This window comes from Schistocerca gregaria, chromosome 8 (assembly GCF_023897955.1).
Source record: "Schistocerca gregaria isolate iqSchGreg1 chromosome 8, iqSchGreg1.2, whole genome shotgun sequence".
Taxonomy (NCBI): domain Eukaryota; kingdom Metazoa; phylum Arthropoda; class Insecta; order Orthoptera; family Acrididae; genus Schistocerca; species Schistocerca gregaria.
In genome coordinates this window covers 420,069,165-420,094,693 of record NC_064927.1, presented here as the reverse complement: position 1 = coordinate 420,094,693, position 25,529 = coordinate 420,069,165, and the positions used below count along the sequence as shown (strand labels likewise).

Below are 25,529 nucleotides of genomic sequence, written 5' to 3'. Positions count from 1 at the left end.
CCCACACACCCACACACCCACACACACACCCACACACACACCCACACACACACCCACACACACACCCACACACCCACACACACACACACACACACACACACACACACACACACACAAATTATTTTTTTACCATTTTTTTCTTACCAAAACTGAGCCATGGATTATAATATTATAAGGAAGCTATAAACAGCAAATTTTTATGCTATATTCCTATGATCCTGATCTCGAACAAACTTGAAAATTTTGTTTATACCTTTATCAGTTTACAAGACACACAGGTTCAAAGTTAACTTACACGTACATGTAAAATACGCACACAAATTCTAGTGCAAGGCAAAATCTAAATACTAAATAACCACAGCAAACTGAAAAACACCCCAAAAACATGGTCTTCTGATACCAAAACTGAGCCATGGATTACACAACAGCTATACACAGCAAATGGCTAAAATTTTTCTGACACATTCTTCAGATTCCAATCTCAAAAAAAACTTGAAAATTGTATAGATATCATTATCCATATCCGAGACACATGGGTCCAAAGTTAAGATTATTTGCAGCAATCTGGGTGCACATGTTTTCATTATTTAATAAGATTCAGCACCTTGAGATATATATATAATAGAGCGAAACATTCCACGTGCGAAAAACAGCTGAAAACAACTTTCGCATCCTGCAACTACCCTCCCGACCTGGTACAGAAGCAAATAACCAGAGTCACTTCCTCATCCCCTCAAACCCAGAACCTCCCGCAGAAGAACCACGGAAGTGCCCCACTTGTGACAGGATACTTTCCAGGACTGGATCAGAGTCTGAATGTGGCTCTCCAGCAGGGATACGACTTCCTCAAATCCTGCCCTGAAATGAGATCCATCCTTCATGAAATCCTCCCCACTCCACCAAGAGTGTCTTTTCATCATCCACCTAACCTTCGTAACCTCTTAGTTCATCCCTATGAAATTCCCAAACCACCTTCCCTACCCTCTGGCTCCTACCCTTGTAACCACCCCCGGTGTAAAACCTGTCCCATGCACCCTCCTCCCACCACCTACTCCAGTCCTGTAACCCGGAAGGTGTACACGATCAAAGGCAGAGCCACGTGTGAAACCACCCACGTGATTTACCAATTGACCTGCCTACACTGTGAAGCTTTCTATGTGGGAATGACCAGCAACAAACTGTCCATTCGCATGAATGGACACGGGCAGACAGTGTTTGTTGGTAATTAGGATCACCCTGTGGTTAAGCATGCCTTGGTGCACGGCCAGCACATCTTGACACAGTGTTACACCGTCCGAGTTATCTGGATACTTCTCACTAACACCAACCTGTCAGAACTCCAGAGATGGGAACTTGCCCTGCAGTATATCCTCTCTTCTCGATATCCGCCAGACCTCAACCTCCGCTAATTTCAAGTTGCCGCCGCTCATACCTCACCTGTCTTTCAACAACTTCTTTGCCTCTGTACTTCCGCCTCAACTGACATCTCTGCCCGAACTCTTTGCCTTTACAAATATCTGCTCGTGTCTGTGTATGTGCAGATGGATACGTGTGTGTGTGTGTGCGCAAGTGTACACCTGTCCTTTTTTCCCCCTAAAATAAGTCTTTCTGATCCCGGGATTGGAATGACTCCTTACCCTCTCCCTTAAAACCCACATCCTTTCATCTTTCCCTCTCCTTCCCTCTTTCCTGACGAAACAACCGCCGGTTGTGAAAGCTCGAAATTCTGTGTGTGTGTGTGTGTGTGTGTGTGTGTGTGTGTGTGTGTTTTTTATTCATTGTGTCTATCTACCGGTGCTTTCTCACTTAATAAGTCTTGGAATCTTTGTTTTTAATATATTTTTCCCATGTGGATTTTTCCCATTTTATTTACATCATATATCAAGCACCACTATAACAAATATATTGTAATATATGTGAGTTTGAAAGGATTTATGTTCAACTAGCTTGGTACACAATGTAGAGTCAGTTGTCTCAAATTGCTAATATCAGAACTGGTCTAACCGGCCACATAATTATATGCCACTGTACCACTCTACATTCGCTCTTTCATCTTATGTGAAACTACTTTTCCCCTTATCGGGAGTGACACTGAAATTCCACACTCCCAATCCAGGTGCACAATTGTAAGGCTCACCACAGAAGTCTGCCAATGCTAGCACCGGCAGAGGCCTCCATTCTTGGATGCATGCGCAGTGCCTTCACCTTGCATTCTACTGGCCAGCTGACGGCCTACAGAGTCGGGTCCAGCCAACATCACTCACAGTTATAGGTTGACATTTAGCTATGTTTATCAGACTAGTACTGTGGCGATTCTATGGCAAGTTATTCTAGGTGTAACAAAGTTTTGTGTCTCTTATTATCTGGGTTTTCTTGTAGACAGAACAATATCCTCACAACTGGAGCTACTTCCAATCCATCCTTAAAATTCAGCTTTGCAAATTTATTTATACCCCTAAACCTCACCAAAAAAAATGCTCTCTGCTTCATATATTTGTATGTGTTTTTGTTACACAAATGGTACACTATCATAATAATCTGCTTCCAAAGCCAATTCTGTGCTAAGATACGGCTACCATTTAGGTTCCTAGTAGTACGACTTTGTCATCAACTCACAGCTAGTCTATTTCAGTACAGCCCTCAATCTCCAATATATAATCAGATAAAAACTTTCCAGCAACAATTTAATATGAGCCTTATAAGGACTATTTTTGTTCCCTTGGTCATGACACTGTAAGTGAGGGGCAGGTCTAAATGAACAGATAACAAAAACTACATACATATCTGAATAATCCATGTCACAAAATACAAACATGAGTTCATTTTGCTTTCATATAGTTTAGTAATGATTGCATTAGTAGCTACATCACATATGGCACATAACAGCCATCTAAGAGTTAAAAGATAACTATGGAACTTGTAAAGAGATATTTTACACGAAAGGCCAGTTGGTGAAAGATTATTAAGAGAACAGTAGAGTTCAGCTGCTTTCGCATCTTCATTTTTCAGCAATACCACTTACACATACTGATAAAACAATCTTTTCTGGTGACTGCAATTAATGTCAGACAATTGTTAATGGGAGGCCTAAACTGCACAACTACTTTATAAATCTGACATTACCTTGTGTTCAGTTATTCTGTTAATCAAGTTATTCTTCTACATAAAGTGTCAAGCCACACACTTAACTTATGATGACAATAACAGGTACAATCTTTTGAAACACATATAACAAAGTGCTTACTCACAATGTGTTTCTCTCGTATCAACACTCACCCCTGAGACGAGCGTTCTCTCTCTCCATGCGGATGAGCAGCAGCTGCTGATTTATAGCTTTACGCCAAAGTGCCCTCAGTTCAGCACGGTCACGTTTTGTCAGTTTCTGCGGCCCATCGAGTACAACTGGGCTTCCATCTGCAAAAGTAACAAATAATGTAAATAGCCACCTGCAGTGTATATTATCTACACGGAGGCAAGAAAACTGGTCCTTACCAGGTCTGACTTTCTTCGGTGTGACACTGTCGAATATTGACTGGCGCCATGAGCCTGACTGCCGGGAGTTCCCTGTAGTGTCTTTGCCCGGAGAAATGGGTGAACTTCCCACTTTCAAAAATCTGTAATATGATTAACACTTACTGTCACTGATTAATGTCTGCAATATCGCTGTTTATTATTCGGTTATTGGGATCATCATCTTTCATGTCAGATAATGCAGAAACATTTTAAGTGAAAGCCTGCAGTTAGAGACCAAAATACATACTAAATGGATGCAAATTGCCCAAAATATTTAACACTGTTAACCCACTCAATTTGAATCTTACCATTTAAGATTTTGCAAAAAATATGACAAAAAAACTACTTTTGGTACAATTTGTCCTATTGTTTCTTAAAAGTAATTGACTTTTAAATGTGTATATTTCTGTATATGTTTGAACTAATTCTGGATTTTCTTTTACATTTTGCTGTTGATACCCAAGACACAAGGTATTGGAAGGACTCAAAAGCACCCCGAGATTATGGAAATCACTGTCTGTGCACCTTTTGTTCAACTTAGGAGAACTGCAGGAAGTCGTTATATAATAAACTGAGTGAGTATGGTTAACGAGGTGTTAATCTGATGTTTTTATCTGTCAAATACTTGTTTCGCATACTACATGACACCTGCCATTGTCAAGATGAAGAATGTGATTTTTCTGACTCCCATCTACCATCAGTACTGACACTGACGTACGCAGGAGGTGGTGTTATGATTTGAGAGCGTTTTTAACAGTCAGGTTGTGATCCCTTATTGCACTTACAAAAATACTAAATGTGAAAGGATATGGATGTATTTTTCAAAATTTTGTGCTGTGCTCAGTAGCGAAAAAGATTGGAGACAATGGTTGACTGATTAGCACAAGACATACGAGACACAATGGCTTATGGACAGTAATATTCCTGAAATGGGATTGCCTACCCAGAGTTCAACCTGAACCCAAGAGGATACCTTTGGAAAGAGTCAGAAAGTCAACTTCTCTCCAGGCCCCAGCATCCAACATCACTACCTTCTCTGTATTTGGCTCTTGGGGAAAAATGAACTCCACAGACATTCAGACATATCACTGAGAGGGTCCCCAGCACAGTTCAAGCCACCTTATAGGTGAACGATGGACAAATTTCATATTAATGTCTACTAATAGATGTCCGGATGCTTTCAATAACATAGTGTACATGCAATTTCATTTTCTGTTTAGATGTTGTATACGGATTTTGCATCTCATTGGCTGAATTATTTTGATACTTCCTTACACTATTTGAGATATGCTTTAGTCAGATCGCACAGAGTCCAAAAGCCACAAATATTTTTCAAAGCTAAATATTTATGCAAAACTGATTTTTTTCAGCCTTAGCTTTACTTATGGACACTACTAATACGTAGTAAGTCACATACTGATCCTTCTCAACCATGGTTCTGTCTGGCCAGACTTTCACTGCTCTACCACAAGTATAAGGAAAGTGAAGAAGATGGAAATTGAAGCAGAGTTCACAAAATCCTAGACTTACTGCTACAATTTTGTTCATCAAATGAACGAAAAGGTTTTATGATCAGTTTTCATGATGATCATAGTGTCGTTATTACAACTGACAAGTCTGTCATTTAGTGTTTTAATCTTTGTCACTACATTCAAAATTTACCATTTATTAAATATTCATCATTTAGTGTTTTACAAATTCACTTCCAGGTACAACGTGACTCTAAAATGGAAAATGTGAGGGAAAATTTTTAGTATTAGATTAGTAAGTGGATGAAGAGATGTGTGGCATTAAAGTTAGGAATTAAGTGTGACCCACACAAGGAGAAAGAGAGATTCTTTTGGAAACAGACTGGCTGAGGATAACAAATATTATACTAGCATAAAATTCTGTTTATTTCTAGTTATAGATAACAGAATAAGCATTACAGCATTACTAACTAACCTTAAATGTATGTATTTGACACATATGGATTCAATACAGCATGATCAGATGTAAGAATCAACACAGTACAGACTGAGATGAAAATAAAACTACTGAGTTCTCTACATGTTTTGAACATCAAGCTATCTAGAGGTAAAAGGAACAAAATTAAGGAAAGAAAATATAGTAGAAAATCAATGCTGAAACTGTAATTATGAAAACTGAAAATTGTACTGCTTCCATGGGATGCTGGATTGATGGGCAATGTAAAGGCCAGTTTACACTGGCTGTAACAGCACCATCATGTGTTAGCAACATCACACCAAAAATGTATTCACACTGTCCATCATGTCACATCAATTCAATTCAATTCAACTTGCATGGCTTCCTCAACTCTTTTCAATATTAACAAATAAGAAAAAATAACAAATAAATAAAGGAATAACAAAGAATGAATCAAAGACATAGAATAAAAACTGATAACAACCACAAAAACCATGACCTAACAAAACACAACAAAACATAGTACTGAGGATGAAATCACAGCTGTTTATGAGGAAGAAATGAGCTTATGGGTCATGTGATCGACAGACAATAATGCCATCTACCAAAAATTTGTTCCTGAGAAGCCTTGACAGTGCTGTGACGTGACATGATGAGGGCTAGTGTGGATGCCGCCATTTGAAATGCATTGGGAAATGTTTTGATGTAATGCGATGTGATATGACTTGATGTGACATGACAGCCCATGTAAATTGGCCTTTATTGTGCCTTTTTCAGCAGCATTTGACTGTCATATGACACTTTCTACTGCAGGCTGTTTCAGCTCGAATGTCTGCCTATGGACAATCGGGCACCCACAGGTAGATGAGGACAGGTGCAGGTAAACAGGCCACATGCATGCAGTCAGGCAGCCAAGCCACTGTCTATGATGCCATATGCTTCAACCAAATGCCTGCAGGCAGAAGTAGCCAAATGGCTTGTTCAAGTAGCCCATACAACCTGCATCTGCCTTCAGGAGAGCTGAAGGGCACTCATGCCCAACAGGACAACAGTAGTGACTGCTGGATGAAAAATGGTGTCTGTTCTTTTGGACATGTTCACAAGAATAGACACACACAAAAAGTGTTGCATTTTGTGGTGCAATGAATGAGAGAATGGGATGAGTGGAATAAACACAGGGAAACCAAAACAAGCTATTAGTTTACTCCATGGTTCTGCTACATTATCCGTACATGTGCAATTGTAACTATTATTAGTGTCACTACTACAGTGATTTTGTGTGTGTGTGTGTGTGTGTGTGTGTGTGTGTGTGTGTGTTTTTGTTTTACTCCTACTAGAAAAATAGTAAGAGCTCCTGTGTGCCATGTACCAACCCTCTATAGGTAAGTATTAACTAACATGTTTTTCATTGGGCTGTCCTTCTGGTGTATACCAGCACAATGTAGATCAGAGTTGGAACCGGATGCTGCATGACGTATTCTCTGAGAGGTTGCATTAGGAGAGTCCGGAACTGGTTCTGCTTGTTCACTGGTTGGAGAAGCCCTGGAACTTGTGTTTGATATACTTTCCTGTAAATAAATAGTAAAACCAGCTGATAACATTCTGTAAATAGATTACTGCATAACACATAAGTAATATATGTATTTCTGCTTTACTTGAGGACCACCACACCAATATAGTTTTAATTACGATCTCGCTGAGTTTGTATTTAATAATGAAGCATGAATTATGATATACAGCACTCATCGCATTTTCTTTATAAATTCTGAACAAAACAATTGGAAAAGAAACAGCGTATCACTTTAAAATTAAATGAAATCTGATTAAAGATTGGACAACAGACAACTCCAAAACATCTGAAGATGATTAATCTAGAGCTTTCAAAACCTGAGGTTACTTATTGAGAGTTTAATGACTTCTATGACAAGAGCTAGGGATGTAGGAGTACACTATGGAAATGTAAAACAGATAACAGGAGAAGGAAAGTCTTGAATGTAGAATGCAAGCATATGCAGTGGACTAAAACTGCCAAGATTCAAGCTCATTAATGGATTCTTCTGAAAGATAGCAGTTTTCATTGTGGTTTGTGTGCCTGGCGACTACTCAACATTTTTACTATTCAGTGAACTGCCTCCTTTACTCCTAAATTACTTATGTTCTAAAATCACTTATGAATTACTCTTCATGTACCTTCCACAATGTGGCATTGCTTGGAAGACTCATTTCCTTCAACATGGGTCCCAAGTCATCACGGGATCCTTTCCTTTTCAGTAGCTGGTCAAATGAATTTGTTAGCGACCTTTTTGCTTTCATAAAGATAGTGCTGCCACCTAAGTACTGATTCAAAAATTCATGTCTGAAACATAAAAAAAAAAAACCACAAAAAATTTTCACATTATAAATAAAAATGGCAAAATTTACTAAAAATGCTTATATCAAACAAGAATGGTTCCTTTCTTCTTCTGCTCATATCACATTTCTACAACATTCCTTTTCTACTGTGCATTAACATGTATCTATACTCTGGTGATGGTACTAGCCACAATTATAACTGAAGAATGAAGGGGTTGGCAGAAAATGAAATTTGGAAGAGGTTAATATCAGAGACCAATCCAAAACTGAAATAAAAAAGGTGTCCACAAACAACATGGTATTTTTTAACTTTGTTTGTACAACTGAAATAATAAGACAGCAAGTAATTCAAAGACAAAATCTTAACACATTAGCAAAAAATGCTGACTATAATGAAAAACCATTTGCCATCACTGAGTAAGTAGAGTCATCCTACCGATGTCATTGCAGTAAAGGTTATTTCAGTTTCTAGATTCAAAAGAAAAAAAATGTATGTACACATAGAAGAACAATAAAAATGGAGCTACATTTCATGATAATAGAATGATTTACCTGGTATCTTCATGACAATGCAAGAGTTGGAACAGCAGGTGCCAAACAAGTTGGAAAAAGAGGTACTATGTGGAACAGGGAATATGAGAAAAATGATGATTATGGTTTAACAGTCTATCAGTGACAACATTGATACATAGAGTGCTGAAGCTTATTCTGGACTAGGTTGTGGAAGGAAATTTGTCACATGCTTTGCAAAGGAAACATTCTGGCATTCAACCTACTCTAGTTCAAAGATATCTTGAAGAAGATGGGCTCGGATTATGGGTGTTACCACCACCATCACCACCACCTCCTCCTCCTCATCATCATCATCATAATCATCATAATCATCTCTCCTGGACTGTATTCCCCATACCACTAAACTCCCATCTAACTGTTTAGACCCCCCCCCCCAAAAAAAAAAAACTTCCAAAACAGTTGTATTTGCCTGGAAATATGTTATAACAGCATCTGTTTAGCTTCTATCAAGAACATCTATTAGCTGTTAAGTGATTTCTATGTTGCTTCGTATGGGAGTATATTAAATATAAGTTAATAGCATTGTTAATACCCAAGCATGAAAAACAATCATAGTAAGATGAGGGAAGGATGTGGTAATATATATAAGAGGAAGGTCAAAATCACCCATATCCCAATATTACCTCCAGAATTATTATTCTACTACCCAAGCGTGACATCATTTTATTCCAATTTCTCTTCAGTATGATATTCCTCCAACACATTAGCCTCTACATTGATTCATCTGCTTCATATATTTGATCAACCACTTGCATTTCAAAGATGAAGTTCTGAAAGATCTTTACTTTTTTTTTGTGTGTGTGTTTCAGAAGTAATTCATAGCTCATAAATAAAATGATTAACCAGGACTGTACCTGTTTTCAGCTGTATCGTGAACATGTCTGGCCTGCTTGCTCTCACAGTGGGCACGGAGCAACATCATCAGGAACTCATTCTGTTCTTGTAAGCCTTGTGTTTCAGCACCACCAAATTTTGTAAGGATACTTTCCTGTTCAGCTTCAGGCAAGCCTTCTAACCTTCGAAGAATAGTTGTCTGCGTCCGTTTCTCATTCTGACCTGGAGTTTTTCAAGAAAATATAAAGTGAGCATTAGCATCTCATTACATACAAAGCACAAAGAGAAAAAAAAAGAGGACAATTATTCCGTTACAGAATTCAAAGTGCAGGAACAGTACTTCACAAAGGAAATTTACTTTACAAACTTAAGATCACTGTAAGCATTCATTCTCTTTTGTGTGTGCCTATCAATGACTCAATAATTCTCCTATTCAGAGAGTAGTCTCCAAGTCTTTATGAGCTGTATACATCCTCATTATGTGTGCTGGCACTGTCCTTAGAAAAGGGACTCCCAGATCTACTGCTTTGTTTGAAGTGTGGATGTATTCCGTCTGCCTCCACAGCAGAGTGGTCAGTGCTGCAGAATGCCATGCAAGGGGTCCAGCTGGGTTGAAGATTTTCTCTATTATGGGACTGGGTATTGTGTTGTCTTCACCATCATATTATGATCACCAACACACAAGTCACCAAAGTGGCATCAATAAAATGATTTGCACCAGGTGACCAGTGTACATTATGGGAGGCCCTAGCCATGTGTGGGCTGGGAGGATTGTGCTTGGTGTGGTTTGCACAAGAATTTTTGGTTGTCTTTGATGTTAATGTTTAGTCCAAATTGAAACAATAGAAAATCCAGGATGGAATAATAACAGTATTACAAAAAGGATAGACTGCTGCCCACCAGGAAGCTATGTGAAATTTTTAGGAATGCAACTCGATAAATATCTATCATGAGGCTCTCGTATACCTTGCAAAAAAATTTAATAGCCTAGTATATACAATGAGGATATTGTACAATGCTACCAGTAGCCACATATGAAAAGTAGTATATCACAGCTACTTTGAATCAGTAGTAAGATATAGAATTGTATTTTGGTGGCACTTCAATCATGTGTGTCAAATATTAAAACTTGAGAAAACCATCATTAGAAATATGCACAATGTAGAGTGAAGACAATCATGTGGCCTACTCCTAAAAAATCTAAATATATCAAGTGTTTCCTCACTATACATTTATGTACATAGTCTCCCTGATTTATTTGTAGCAAATCATTTTGAGCATGATTACAACACCAGAAATCAAAACAATTTTGTGCTGCCCACCGACCATTTAAAACTTTATGCTCAAACTCCACAGAATATGGGTCGAAAAATTTATAACAAAGTGAAAGTAAGATAATTCTTCAGTATAAATTTAGAAACACCAAAAAATCTTATACGGGAAATTACTGCAGAAATGTTACTATTCAGTAGAAGAATTCATGAAGGACAAACTGACAATTTGAGCAAGAGAGAACAAATACTTAGGAATGTTAATTTTAAAAGTCTGTTACTTTTGAAGAAAAAAGTGCATATTAATTACATATCCAGTACAGTACATTATATTAACGATATTACAAGACAAATTATAAACCAGTTTTAGTCTTTTGATGAATCAACTATACATTAACTCAACGACTTGAAATCTTGTGTTATGAGACAATAATGGCAGGTAATGTCATATGACCTGCATACTGCAGTTCCATTACTTTGATGACCTTGGTATAGTTTTTATCTTAGTCTGGAAAGTTAGAGATATCCTTCATCATTTCAGTATCTAAGCTCAGTACCTAGTGTATGTTGTAAAATTTTTTGTAACTCAGCTCAAGACTGGAAAAGCATGGGAAATTGTAGGAGGAGGCCTTTATTCAACAACAGATATAAAATGGATGATGATGACAAATCAGTCTACAATATGTCAGATAGAGATCTAAATGCAATAGCAGCTAGCTGTGATATTTCCAGAAGGATAAAAAATGAAGTTGTTTAGCAACATAATTACAGCTTCTTGAAGAGTATCAGCCATCATCATCTGATTCACTAGTCAATCTTGCATTCCACAAGAAATGCCCCAAATAGATGAGAATATGCATATATTAGTGATAAATAGTAGAAGCATTCACATAAAAGTGCTAGAATTTGAAGCGCCACAAAAAAGATGTGAGGACTAGAAAATATTCAGCAGTGAGAGAAACATGTGGTAAAATATTCATTCCTCAGAGTGCACTGGAACTTTTACAAATTCTTTATATTTCAGGCAGCACCTGTAGATATGGGTCTTGATAAATAAAGAACCACGAGGGCTGTTAAATGATCGTTTACTGAAACTATCAGTTTTGCATCTTGTAGCTCCATCCTCCAATATATCTGAGCAGAAAAATGGGTGAAAATAAACAATACTGTCTATAGTACAAGTTAAAAAAGCTGCAGTAAAGGATTCAGCTATAAGCTGTAACACCAAATGGGTCAATAAAGGATCATTTAACAGCTGTTGTGATTCTTCATTTATCAAGATATTGTACACATTTAACAAGTATCACAGACTCAAGTGGCTATCAGTGGTGTCATTTTAGCTCCTGGTGATGCACAGTTGCAATGTTTCTCCAGGAACTGAATGTCACTTTCTGCTCATGGCTTCGCTTGTGTATGTGTTCCACGTGTATATTGCACACATTCCCCCTCTTCCTGTGTTCATCTCTCTGTCCCCTCATCCTCCCACCTCTATCTTCCTGTCATATCCTTGCCCTCTTTTTGGCCACCTTCTCTGGCACCTTTTGTCAATCACAGCCTCCCCCCACTCTGTCCATATCTTCCCCCTTCTGTCTATTCATCTCCTCCTGCCCACCTCTCCCTACTTATCTCCTCCTCCCTCTCTCACTGTTCATCTCCTCCTCCCTCTCTCCTGTCCCTCTTCCTGTCTCTCCTCCGCTGTACCTCTTCCTGTCTCTCCTCCGCTGTACCTCGTCCCTTCTCCCTATCCATTTCCTTCTCCTCCTCCTCCTCCTCCATCTATTCCCCCTCCCGCTGTCCCACTCCTCCTGCCCCCTCCCCCCGCCTCTGTTCCTCTCCTCTTGCCCCCTCTCCCTCAATTCGTCCACTATGTATCTCAAACTACCCTCCCCCCCCCTCCCCAGCCATGCCCATTCACACATACAGGGTGCCCACAAGACTCATTGATGAAGCAGGCCAATACTACCTGAACACAATATGCCTATCGCATTGGGCAGCCTACGTCAGGGGGTGGAAAACTGTTTCTTGCCTCTTATGTATGGGCCGCCCCGCAAAGCAGGCCAATACTACTCCCACACAACTTGCCTACTGTGCAGGGCAGTTTGTTGTCAGTCATTCCTTCTCCTGTTCCACTTGCAAGTGGAGTGAGAGAAAAATGATTCCCTGTGTGCACTTGCATGAACTATCACGTTCATCATTTTGTCCTTTTGGCCTTATATGAACAAGATGAGTCTTGGAGGCAGCAGATTCATTCTGCAGTCTGTCAGAAATAATGATCTCCAAATTTCTGTGAAGTGCGTTACAGAAAGATCATCATCTTCGCTCCAAGGACTTTAATCTAAACTTGCAGAGAATTCTGTAACACACTCAAACTGATGGAACTGACCAGTAACAAATCTAGCACCATGCCTTCTAACTGCAATAGTGTCTTCCAACTGATCTGTACATGGTCTCCTTTACAGGAGAACTCCCCTAATAAACTGTTGTCGACCATCCACGTTCGCTAAAACTGACCCTATATGCTTCTTCCACATCATGCCGTTGTGCAACATTATGCCTAGATATTTAACTGATGTCACGAATTGAGCAGAATACCATTAATACTGTATTCAAACATTACAGGAACTCTGCATTAAGATTTCCACCCATTCCATTCTCATGGGCATAGCCTAGGAAGAATGATTGCTTGTATGCTTCTGCATCAACTATTATTTGCCTTATTTTATCTGCATGAACTCTACAGAATAGGTACATAGGGGTCTAAACAATATTTGTAGTTTCTGCCCTAAAACATAGTTTCTGAGGTTTTCTATGCAGATTATGGTGAGCTGATTGGCTGCTTACTTTGAGTGCCTGTGACCTAAGATTTTACAACATTTCTTCCACACTCTAGACTCTGCGCCACCCTTCTTTGTAGACGCTCGATGTCCTCTGTTCGCCAAAAGAGGGGAAGTAATGTAACACCACAACTATTTTTCAGTGTTGCCACAGAAACAAGCAGTTTAGCCACAGCGGTGGAAGGAAACTGATGTATGCTAATGTGCCTGCATGCTAATTAGAGCATCAGGGCTGCTTAGGCAGCAGGAGGTGGACTGGGCCAAGCAATGCAATACTGCAATCTTGGTGGTAAAATGGAACTCTTGAAGATTGAGGCAAGCTGTTTCCACACTCACAGGCCTAGGGATGAGGAAATCCTCCAGTTAAAACCGGTATTGGTAGTTTAGTTATGAATAACAGGTATTTTTCAGTATTTGTTTGGTCTCAGTTACAACAAGTGCTTTTTATTGTTTACTAATAAGAGGACAAAAAAACCAAATATCATTTAGCCATACCAGCAGTGGTAAAATTTTTGGTTTCTAAATAAACCATTTTAAAAAATGAGTAATTTTTTTGTAAAATTTCCTTTGCTTTTAAATATTACATTATTATAGAACATGGGAAAAGCAATCATTGCAATTTTAATAACAATTCCAGAAGAAATAAACCGACATGTCCTAAGAATTGGTGCAACACTGCTGAGACAATAATGAATCTGTTACCATGTGGCATGGTCTATTGTACACACATACACGTAGTGTGGGAAACTTCCCCTATCTGGTCTACATGGTAGTTTCACACTGTCATTGCGAGGCATTAATTGTATTACAATATGGCACCATCCTTTCTCTGGAAGTATTTTACTGTGTGTGTGGTACAAATGAAATACAGTGGTCCATTTCCTTTAAAAGATTAAGAATGGGAGGAACTACAACAAACTTGCGACACCATATAATAAGGAGAAAACTTATAACTTAACAATTCATTCATAGTTTAAAATAAAAAAATGTCTTTATGTAACATGACTATCTACTTGCAGCCCTTGAATACAATAAATTAACATAAAGAACAGAGCTCTTCAAACTCTGTTTTCAAGCTTTAGCACTGATTATTCCTAATGCCCAAATAGTGGTATGATGGTGGGTGGACTAAGTTTTCTTTTATATGCCTAGTTGATTCAGTATTTTGAAACTGAGGAATCTGAATTTTTCAATCTTTGTTTAATTTCCACATTTATTACAGGAAATAATAGGAATAAACACAAAAAATAAGTTATTTACAAAACTTGTTACTTTGAGCAGTTTTAACACTCAGATTAAACTGGCACTGACAAAAAGCGATATAACTGAAAACCAGTCGTTTCAGTCATAACCACCATCCCTACCCTGTCCACCATTTTGTCGTACCAATTGTGGATGGACACAGCCTGTCAGCATAAGTGGGCAGGGAATGGGTATAAATAATCATCAATTTGAGCCAGGGATCAGCAGTCTTGCAGGACCTACAGGGATGAGAGATGCCGTGGCGGATGACTGAGCACAGTTTCTACAAATTTAGGCAATCCATCACCACACATTCTGGTAGTGCCAAGTCCTCCCTCTTGGGCTTGGTACTTCTTGACTGCCAAGCTGCCTCTTGGCGCACTCTAGCAGCATAACAAGACCCAGGCAGTACAGCAGCCCCCCTTCCATGATGATGTAGGCACCTAGGTGCCACATGTCAATTTCTAGGCCAAGTTCCTCCACTGAGGGCTGACTTCCCCTGCAAGTAACTTGGCAGTCTTCCGTGCTGCTGACCCAGTCCACAAGCGGCCATGTCCTGCTAACTGGACCACACACTGCTGCGTATGCTACTGGAGTCAGCATTGCTGGGTGCTAATGTCACCACACGTTAGCTGTCAGATCACCACAGCTATGCGCCGTCCTCACCACGTACTGTGAGGGGCCATGGCTGCCACCTCCACGCAGACACTATCAGTGTAGTCAAATGAGTGTCAATAGAATATTTTGCCTGTCAATGATGTTTGATTAAGCTAGCAATGGCCTGATCCTGTAACTTTACTATACTGCCATGACCCAACCCTGCACAGAAAAGGTCTAATGCCCTCAGACTTCTTCAAAACAAATGTTTTTTCAACAGTGGGATACAATGTGTTAAATTAATGAATATCAAATTAATTTCAGGTAGCAACTATGTGAAGTAAGTATATTCCTGAAACTATTTTCCAGTTTTTGATTACATAGCCATTTTGTTTACCTTTAGTGTACTATGAAGTTTCCTAAGTCAACTGTAGATATATATTTGTGCTAGGGGAACATAAAAAAAAACATTTTAACATAAAAGCTGTTAGTTTGAAGGTGCTGCTTTCCTACTTTATAACTGGTACCTGCAATTTATCTACTTCCTTTTAAAGTCCATAAGGTAGTGAAAAGTCATAGGAGGAATAACTCTGATGAAATGAGCAAAGAAAACCATCGACCATGCAGAGTATTATTTGAATGGTTGATAGGCACTCAAACAAGAAGTTTAACATTGTAGCCAAGATTCTGAAAATGTGATTTTTAGAGCACGTGTACCAATACATGCAGTTGGGAGTTTGATAGCAGAACTGTAATGCTCAGCTTCCTATTTATGCCATTACTGATGGCATGATGTATCCTCTGTACAGTGAGTTGGTGCCATTATTCATTGCATTTACTGCTTAACATTTACATGAAGTCCACAAAATACGTAAAAAATAGACATATGCATATAAGTCACCTTCTATTTCAGCACACAGCCTACTATACCAGACCATAGGACAGTGATCACATGAGAACACAGGCATCCTTTCTCGCCTCTGAGCTTCGGATGTCGCAACAAAAGCTTGCGTTATAGCTGTAACAGGTTGGAAATCTTCATTAGATGTTTTCCTAGATATTTCTTAGAGTATTGTTTCATGGCTGTATATTTTTAGGAAAGACTTAAGATATTTAAAAAAATTACTGTAATTCTGGAACAATATTGTTTGTTACTTGTGCTTTCAAAATGTTACAGATTTATCCAAATAACTAACATTTTGCAAATTACAAAAACTGAACTGTTAAAAATACTAAAACACAAATTCCATGTATGGCTTTTCGTCATAAAATTGCTACTTTTGCAAAATTATCATCTAAGCTACAAGAGGGAAAAAAAGGAAAGAAACAAACAAATGAAACAGAGATCATAGCATAAGTTTTTCCTTAAACTGATGGTAGATGGACTCATAAATGTTTTAGTCATAGAAGCTGAGGGAAATATAAACCTTGACAGACAATCTGAAGAGGACTACAGTATCCGAAATACTATTCTGACAAAATATGATCTATAATTATTCTTACCACCAACAACATCATCAGCAACAGAAGCTGATTCACACTTGAAAACATATGCTATAAAGCCTTCTACATTTGCCTCACGACAAATGAATCCAAAATGCTCTGGATTTGAAATACCCTGTAGAAAAGAGAATGTGATATTTGTAAGAAACTATCAAAAAACTTGTCTAGTGAAACAAAAAAAGGCTTGTGAATTGCAGCTATACTTACTAGGCCAATTTATAAAAGTATTTTACATTGGAAGAAAATTTATTTATGACATAAGTCCTGTTTCAGGAGTACTCACCTGTATACAACTAGCAACATCCTTTAAATGCTTGTGCAGCAAGGTCTGCTTGCGATCAGGACTGATAAGTCTCAGATCAACACGACCAACCAGGAACAACATTGTGCGATTATCTGATGACACCTACAACCAATAATACACAGTACATAAACATTATTAGCTGCTTTCTGATGGCAAGATAAAATGGACTGCCAGTAAACAAATAATAAAAAAATTAAGTCGAAATTTATTAATGCTGTCTTCCATCTACCTAAATTTGAATCCGCTATGAGCTTTAGTGCTAGCTTTTAAATTTACTTCTCTAGCATTTCGACTACATACCAAGTGTTTTGAGGGTCAACTGCAAATATAAATGACTTATTCGTGTTCAGTTAAATATTCCACATCTTTCTGGATAAAATAGAATTACCTTCACATCAGCCAAAATGTACAAATGTGGTGATGTCTCAGTAGCAACTTAGAATGTTCATCTTACTAAACTATACAAAGCCTTTTTCAGGATAGATCTCTCTCTCTCTCTCTCTCTCTCTCTCTCTCTCTCTCTCTCTCTCTCTCTCTCTCTCTCTCTCTCTCTCTCTCTCTCTCTCTCTCTCTCTCACACACACACACACACACACACACACACACACACACACACACACACACACACACACACACACACACAAAAAAACACTATCCTTGACTAATGCAGCCACAATACTAATCTCGCATTGAACGAAAGCAGCAGCGGCCAGAGATAGCGGTCAAGTGTGCATGAGGTGTGCCTGCTTGTGATGTGTGCGAGTATGTTTTCTTTTCTGAAGGAGGTTTTGGCCAAAAGCTCAATGTGTCTTTTTTGCTGTGCCTGTCTGGAACTCAACATGTCATCTTTATGGTGAGTAGCAAGCTATCCTTTTCATAATATTGTAGATATTCTGAACTGGACTTTCCACTGTTTAATCAATACAAAGAAAGGATGAGAAAACAAGGTTTTTTATTTTTAAATTATAAATTTTAGCTGGCACTAGCACAAAAATTTGCATAGGAAATTTGCTCTTCTCATTAACTGTAATTTCATAAAGGAAAGATTTCCTATATCCATTCTGCGGAGTAAAACTCTAATTCTGAGTTTGTGATCAAACTTAACTTCATCTTATAATCCTAAATTATGGATCTAAACAACACACTTAAAGATATAATAATGAAGAGTTTATTTATTCTTCATGTCACCCCAACAAAACATTATCATTAAATATAAAAATACTATAATTCAGGCAGTTCCGATTTTCCGGCAATTTCAAATATCCTATTGAGACCGAAACAGGTTTCTCACTACTGTAATGCCCAGATCTTTGCACGATTCAATGTAGGGAACATTTTAACCAAACATGGAGTAAAATCTCTGTATGGCCAGTCTTCTTTTCCCCTGGAATTGTATAAATTGATTTTTGTTTTGTTTTGTTTAAATGTCACATAAATAGCTAGCACTCATAGGTGCAGTGTGTTGGCATCTTACTCACATGTCAACTTGTCACAGCTACAGAAAAATTCTCCATGAATCATTAAATATGATAAAATCTTCACATAGTAATCAGAAGATGGTGGCAAATCATTAATACCTAGGAGGAAGGGTAACAGTTCCCGCATACACTATCAGGAACTTCAAAATTACTGTATCTTGTCCAAGTATCTATTTCCTGCTACAACTCTTCGGGTTCATTCAGTACGAAATGCTCGGATTCAAGACTTAATTTTTAATTTACAGTTTACTTAACATAGGTATAGCATCAAATGCTACCGTGAAATCTATTACAACAGTGTCAACTACTGATTCACGATCTAAAGCTTAAATGATGTGCAGTGTGCTATTTGCATGAAGACAATGGGTGTTAATACTAATTGACCCATAACAACTTACTTCAGATTTTCGAACAGCTTATGGATTGATAAATCCATTGAAGACGCTAATCACAAGAGTGTCTTCTTGTTTATAATGAGTTTAATCATTTCTTTCTGTTTCTAGTTAAAAATTATTTTTGGTAATCTTGGAACTTCCGCGATAGACAATCTGCTACACACTCTATGGTTTCCGTAAATTGGAGAAAAATCACAGCCACAACTCTATAGACTTAGAAACACTGACATGAAACTTGCACTGTTCTGCACAGCTCTCAATTTACACTGGCAACATCATGTCAGAGAGCATTTAGCTGCTGGAGCTTTGGATAGCCAACTCACCTGGAGGCAATAAGGCAAATTATTAACTGACTAAATACATTGGAGGGCCATTCCAAGACTGGAGGTCAAACTGACATGGAAGTAACGAGGTGGTTTCAACATTCATACTTATGCTGGATGATTGACAACTGGTACTACACATTCAAAGGAACAATACTGCAAACTCATCCCAACACTGGCCTGCTCTTGCTGAAGTTGCAAGGAGGATAACACCGTACAGTTTAGTGTGTAAAAGGTTTCACAAAGGAGTTGTTTATGGGAGAGAGCCAGAAACAAATGTACATCTAGACAGTAGTCTTGGGAAGAAACGTTTGCAGTGGACCAACCAACATATACACCACATTGCTGATCAACGCATAGAACTCTCTCTGTGAGAGGAAGTCTAGCACTGACCTTTTAAAATAATAACGGACATCTTTTAAATTAACAAGAAGATGGGACCTGATGTCATTCATTAAAGTGCTTCCTTACAACAAGAGACTTTCTGTGTTTGGGCTAACATTTCTGGATGGATACAAATATGAGGCATGTTCAGAAAGGAAGTGTACTGTGGCCATAACAGGCTGTATTTTTTTGTTTTTTGGGGAGGGCGGAGTGACTTGAATTGGAAGGTGAAGATTTTCTGAGCTCTACTGCCACCAGAGATGAAATTCGAGTGACTCATTGCTCGCCTGAGACAAAAAGACAATCATCACAGTGGCATTTTCCCCCATCTGCCAAAAAATTCAAAACAACAATTTTGGGGAAAAAAATCATTGCCTCATTGTTTTGGGACTGAAAATGCATCATTTTGGTCAAATTTCTGCCTTAGGGGGAGATCATTAATGCACAATGATATTGTGAGACTCTAAACAACTCAAAATGAGCATTCAAAATGACGAGAGGTGAATGGTGATGACAGGAGTGTGTCCGCTTCACGAAAATGCCCACCCTCCCACAGCCTTAGTCACCGAGGTGCTCATGGGCTCATTTGGTTGGGATGTTCCGAATGCCCTCCCTCCCCCCCCCCCCCCTCCCCCACCCCCTCGCCCGTATTCCCCTGACTTGGCACCTTCAGATCATCATCTTCTCACCTCCCCAATAGCACCATTCATGACAGGAATTAAATTTTCAACCAATGGGCACATTGCAGAAAAAGGCTCTGAAGTGGGAAACGAGTTGGCAGTAGAGTTCTTTGAGGAGAACATAAAGAAGCTTGTGCTGTAGCTCACGACATGCATTGAATGGAAGCACACAGAGAGACAACGTCTCTGATGTTTATTCACAGTCATAAACCAACATGAAAGATGAGGATTTCACCTTGTATTATGGCAATGCCTGACTGCGTAGGGCTCGTATCGTCTATGCTTATCTTCAACAGCACACAGAATAGCAGCTGAACACTGTGTGTGAGTTAATGAATGTGTGGAAATCTCAATATTTTAATATGGATACCATGGAACATGTTTGGATAGATCTTGGGAGGCTCAGTTATACATCCTAGATCCTTGCTGTGCTGAGAACACCTTTACAAAAAGGAGGTGATGTAATTCCCATGGAGCACTTAATCATGAACTTCATATCTTGCTATACTGCTGTTACACATAACTGATATCCATGTAGCAAGTTTCAAACATGTTCCAAGATTGAACATAAACACGTTGCCTTGTAAGGAACTGGGTTTTTCAGTTTTTATTATAGTTAATCATGTATTCTGTACTCCAGCTATGTTTAATCACATTTAGAATAGATTTCCGAGTTATCATGATTTTCATCTATTAATACAAACTAGTGTTTTTAGACCAAAATGAAAGCAGTCTGGCCCCTCTGCACTGCAAATTATGACAAATTGTTTGGAAACATTGCACTGTTATCTTAAATTGCATAGAAAAAAGAAAAAAAAAACAGCATACCGCACTATCACCCTTCCGAAAATCACGAGCACTTCCAGCAGAGGCAGCTCTGGCACGCATAGGTTCCAGTGGAGGTCTAATGAAAAGAAGAATTTTTATGACTTTGGGAATCAGTTCCACTTAAATGTTTTACACAATCTTTAAAATATGAAAATACAATAGTCACACAATTCTTGCAAAGCAGTGACATGGATATGAAATGGAACATAGAAATACTCCACAATACAGTTTTCTATATAAATTTAGGCATAAACATGTAACCTAAAATATATTCTTCTAAACTACTCACAACTGCTTTACTGGAGCAACAGGATTTTCTAAAGATGGTGTCACACATCCAGACTCTGAACGAACAGCTTCATCGCATCTTTTTGATGTGATTTCTGATGCAGCATTGACATCAGACATGCTACGTGTTATGAGAGACTCCGCTGAGCTAGATTTATCCTGAAGAGAGAATTTGTTCTCAGATAAAAAGTTTAGTACATTGTATTTATCTCACAGAAGACTATATAACACTGTAAAACATATTACTTGGCCATAGTAATCATTATACATTCAGCAACAGTCTCGCATCTACGTAACCTTAGGTCAAAAGTTTGAAGCTTTAAACTCAGAGACCACCTTCATTATCAGTCTGCAGATGGCTTGAAGGATAACTGAGGCAGATTTTCTCATAACAACACTCTGATTCAGTATTTCTGTTGAGAAATGAAGGCAGAGTATAATATTAACCACAAGTCTTGAATGGATTGAAGACTTTATGGCACCTGTATTTCTTAACTGCACTGTCACATGCCCTTAGTTTCAGCATCAATGACATCAAAAATATGCACATGTAATAAACTTCCACACTGTGCAGTAACCCAAAATGCAACACATACAATCAAATATGTTCAATAGAGAATCATCAAGATGTACATAGGTAAACAATGTAACACTACTGCACTCCCATAAACATTTGGTAACACGAAATATTCGTCTACCTCTGCAAGATGAGAAACATCTGGATTCTGTAACTCCAGTATATTCTGAACTTTACAATTACCACAACATATTTGTCACCAGTAGATGAGGCAAATTATTCCTTGTTATTTTTACCTTGTTTAGAGCCACAGTCACATTGTATCTGTGAAATATGACTTTCATATTCCTCATTACATTTTATTGTTTTAGATGTATTTGCCCCAATTACCCATCCAGATAGTCGTACATGTTAAAGCACCGCTTCCAGAATGGGGAGGTGAGCCAGCTGTGGATCGAATGTGTCTGGTGGATTAACGAAAAGGGTCAGTGTATTTGTCAGCCTGAATGTGGTTTTTAGGTGGTTTCTCACATCCCGCTACATAATACTGGGCTGGTGTAACTTTCATCACTTTCGCTTGAACAACACTACTTAGAATATGCAGACAGTTAAGGTACACACATACCATCCTAGGGTTAATACGACAGCAGCAGGAAGGGCATACGCCCCCGCCCCCTTACATTAGCCATGCCACATCTGCTCATAACCAAAACGACCTTGTACTGATACACGACAAAGACACAAGGAAAAGAAGATTTAGTTGCCCTAATTAACAATACACCTCATTCTATTTTCTGACAAAGAGCCAGAAATGAACTGTAAAAGACAAAATTTAACAATTGATACTATTAGAAAAATAAATATTAATCACAGTACTATGGGTGAAAACATTTACTGTCTACCTTCATCTGGCAACTGCATGTGTGAAAAGCAAGAGACGATAAAAATGTAATCTTTTTTTTTTTCTTTCACGGGTTAAAAAAGTACATTTTTCAATCTAATAACCCCCTTCTTTTATCCGAAATTAATATTTTAGTTGGATCATGATCATTTTAATCATCAGTCAATGAACATTATTAATCATCAGCAGAAGCTAATACAAGTAAATTATAATAATAGATGCAGATCTGAAGTTTAAAGGAATTATAGCGAATTTGCTAAAATATCCAAAGACTCGTGGCTCCCTTTTTACCCCAATGACAACACAGTAATCAACAGATTTATAATACACAACAACTCTGTAACAAAAATAATACACAACTTTTATGATATGCTCGAGTTACCTGGAAATTGGCTTCTTCCTGCGCATTTCTTTTGATAGCCTCTGGATTACATTCATTCTGTTCAATCACATTGTTGTTTTTACATGTTTTCACAGACGGATTTGAATTACTGTTTGCTACAGTAATTGCACTTCCATCACAGGTAGCAACACAATTGCCATTGTTACTTATTGTGGTGCTGTCTGCAATACTATTACTGCACATATTATTATTTGCATTGGCATTGTTTAGAGTACTGCTACTCTCAGTCTTATTGTTACTGTTGCTGCCACATGAATTGTTAATATTGTTCCCAGAAGTTTTCTGTGCTTTTAGTCTTTCTTTTTCGGCTTCATGTGCTCTGAACTTCTGAAGTGCATCATCAATAAATGTATCAGGAACCCTCTTGTGTGTCACTTTGATTTTTCCGATATAGAAGACCTGCAAAGGATAAAATAAGGGCATCACCTAATTAAAAAAATAAAAAAACCAGAACTTTCCTAAAGATTTTAGTAACACTAAAACAGGATTTTTTCCAATGATTGTTCTATATGGCAATGAAACTACAGTGTTTTTAACATACATTAATGGTCTGCCACAGAACTAATGAACTAACTAACAATCAAAAGCTGAAACTTGGGAGGGAGATGAGGAGGAGGAGGGGGATTTAGAAGAGATTTTTTGTTCTGCTCTTCAGTCCAAAGACTGGTTTGATGTATCTCTCCATGCTGTGCAAATTTCTACCCTCAGATATGTACATCTACATCGTACCCTGCAGACCACCATGAGATACATCGAAGAGGCTATGTCCTACTGTACCAGTTATCAGGGGTTCTTCCTGTTCCATTCACATATGGAACACAGGAAGAATAACTGTTTGAATGCCTCTGTGCATGCAGTAATTATTCTAACCTTATCCTCATGACCCCTATGTGAGGGATACATAGGGGATTGTAATATATTCCTAGAGCCATCATTTAAAGCCAGTTCTCGGAACTTTGTTAATAAAATTTGTTAAGATAGATGTAAACTATCTCCAAGAGCCTTCCAGTTCAGTTTCCTCAATATATCTATGACACTATCCCAATGATTAAACAAATCTGTGACCACTCGTGCAGCCCTTCTCTTATACATTCAATATCCCCTGTTCATCCTATTTGGTATGTATCTCACACACTTGAGCAATATTCTAATTCTAGGCTGGGTGGCACGAGTTATTTTTAAGCAATCTCCTTTGCAGACTGACTGCATTCCCTCAGTGTTCTACAGATAAACTGAAGTACAACACCTGCTTTACCCACAACTGAGCCTATGTGATCATTCCATTTCATATCCTTACAAACTGTTACACCCAGGTATTTGTATGAGTTGGCTGATTCCAAAAGTGACTCATTGATATTATAGTCACAGGATACTACAGTTTTTCATTTTGTGAAGTGCACAATTTTACATTTCTTAACATTTAAAGCAAGTTGCCAATCTTTGTACCACTTTGAAATCTTATCACGGTGTGACTGAACATTTATGCACCTTCCTTCAGATAGTACTTCATTATAGATAACTGCATCATCTGCAAAAAGTCAGATGTTACTATTAATATTGTCTGCAAGGACATTAGTATACAACATGAACAGCAAGGGTCCAATACACTTCTCTAGGGTACACCCAAAGTTACTTCAACATCTGACAATAACTCTCTATCCAAGATAACATACTGCGTCCTCCCTTCCAGAAAGTCCTCAATCCAGTCACAAAGTTCACTTGATACCCCACACGATCAAAAATTTGACAATAAGCATAGGTGTGGTAATGAGTCAAACACTTTTTGGAAATCAAGAAATACTCCATCTGCCCAACTGCCTCGATCCAAAGCTATCAGTATGCCATGTGAGAAAAGTGCGAGATCGAGGTTTTTGGAATCCATGCTGGATGACACTGAGGAGGTCATTCTGTTCAAGATACCTCATGATGTTTGAGCTCAGAATATATTCTAAGATTCTACAACAAACTGATGTCAAGCATATATGATGGTTGTTTTCTGGGTCATTTCTACTACCCTTTTTGTAGATTGGTGTGACCCGTGGTTTTTTCCAAGAACTGGCCATGTTTTTTTGTTTGAGGGATCTATAATGGGTTATAGTTGGAAGATGGGCTAACTCGGCCACAAATTCAGTAAAGAATCTGACAGGGATTCCATCAGGCCCTAGAACTTTGTTCAGTTTTAATGATTTAGCTGTTTCTCAACACCACTTACACTAAAACTTGTTTCATTCATCTTTTCAGTGGTACAAGGAATAAATTGTGGCAATTCTCCTGAGTTTTCCTTTGTGAAGAAACATCTGCAAATAGATTTAAAAATTTCAGCTTTTGCTTTGGCACCTTTAATTTCAGTCCCTGTCTCATTCGCTAGGGACTGGAAACTAAC

At 38.3% G+C, this 25,529-nt stretch overlaps 1 protein-coding gene across 7 annotated transcripts in view; it reads right to left on the bottom strand.

The window, feature by feature from the left end:
• LOC126284569 (TBC1 domain family member 4) overlaps positions 1-25,529 on the bottom strand; it is a 777,557-nt gene that overhangs the window by 28,744 nt on the left and 723,284 nt on the right. For all 7 annotated transcript variants that reach the window (XM_049983582.1, XM_049983583.1, XM_049983584.1 and 4 more), the window contains 11 exons: positions 23,126-23,545; positions 21,327-21,484; positions 21,038-21,113; positions 16,929-17,051; positions 16,646-16,760; positions 16,044-16,160; positions 9,219-9,420; positions 7,630-7,795; positions 6,838-7,007; positions 3,493-3,614; positions 3,277-3,414 (listed from right to left, as the gene is read on the bottom strand). In XM_049983582.1, coding sequence (XP_049839539.1) covers positions 3,277-3,414; positions 3,493-3,614; positions 6,838-7,007; positions 7,630-7,795; positions 9,219-9,420; positions 16,044-16,160; positions 16,646-16,760; positions 16,929-17,051; positions 21,038-21,113; positions 21,327-21,484; positions 23,126-23,545 — 1,807 coding nt within the window. The remainder of the gene's footprint in view (positions 1-3,276; positions 3,415-3,492; positions 3,615-6,837; positions 7,008-7,629; positions 7,796-9,218; positions 9,421-16,043; positions 16,161-16,645; positions 16,761-16,928; positions 17,052-21,037; positions 21,114-21,326; positions 21,485-23,125; positions 23,546-25,529) is intronic.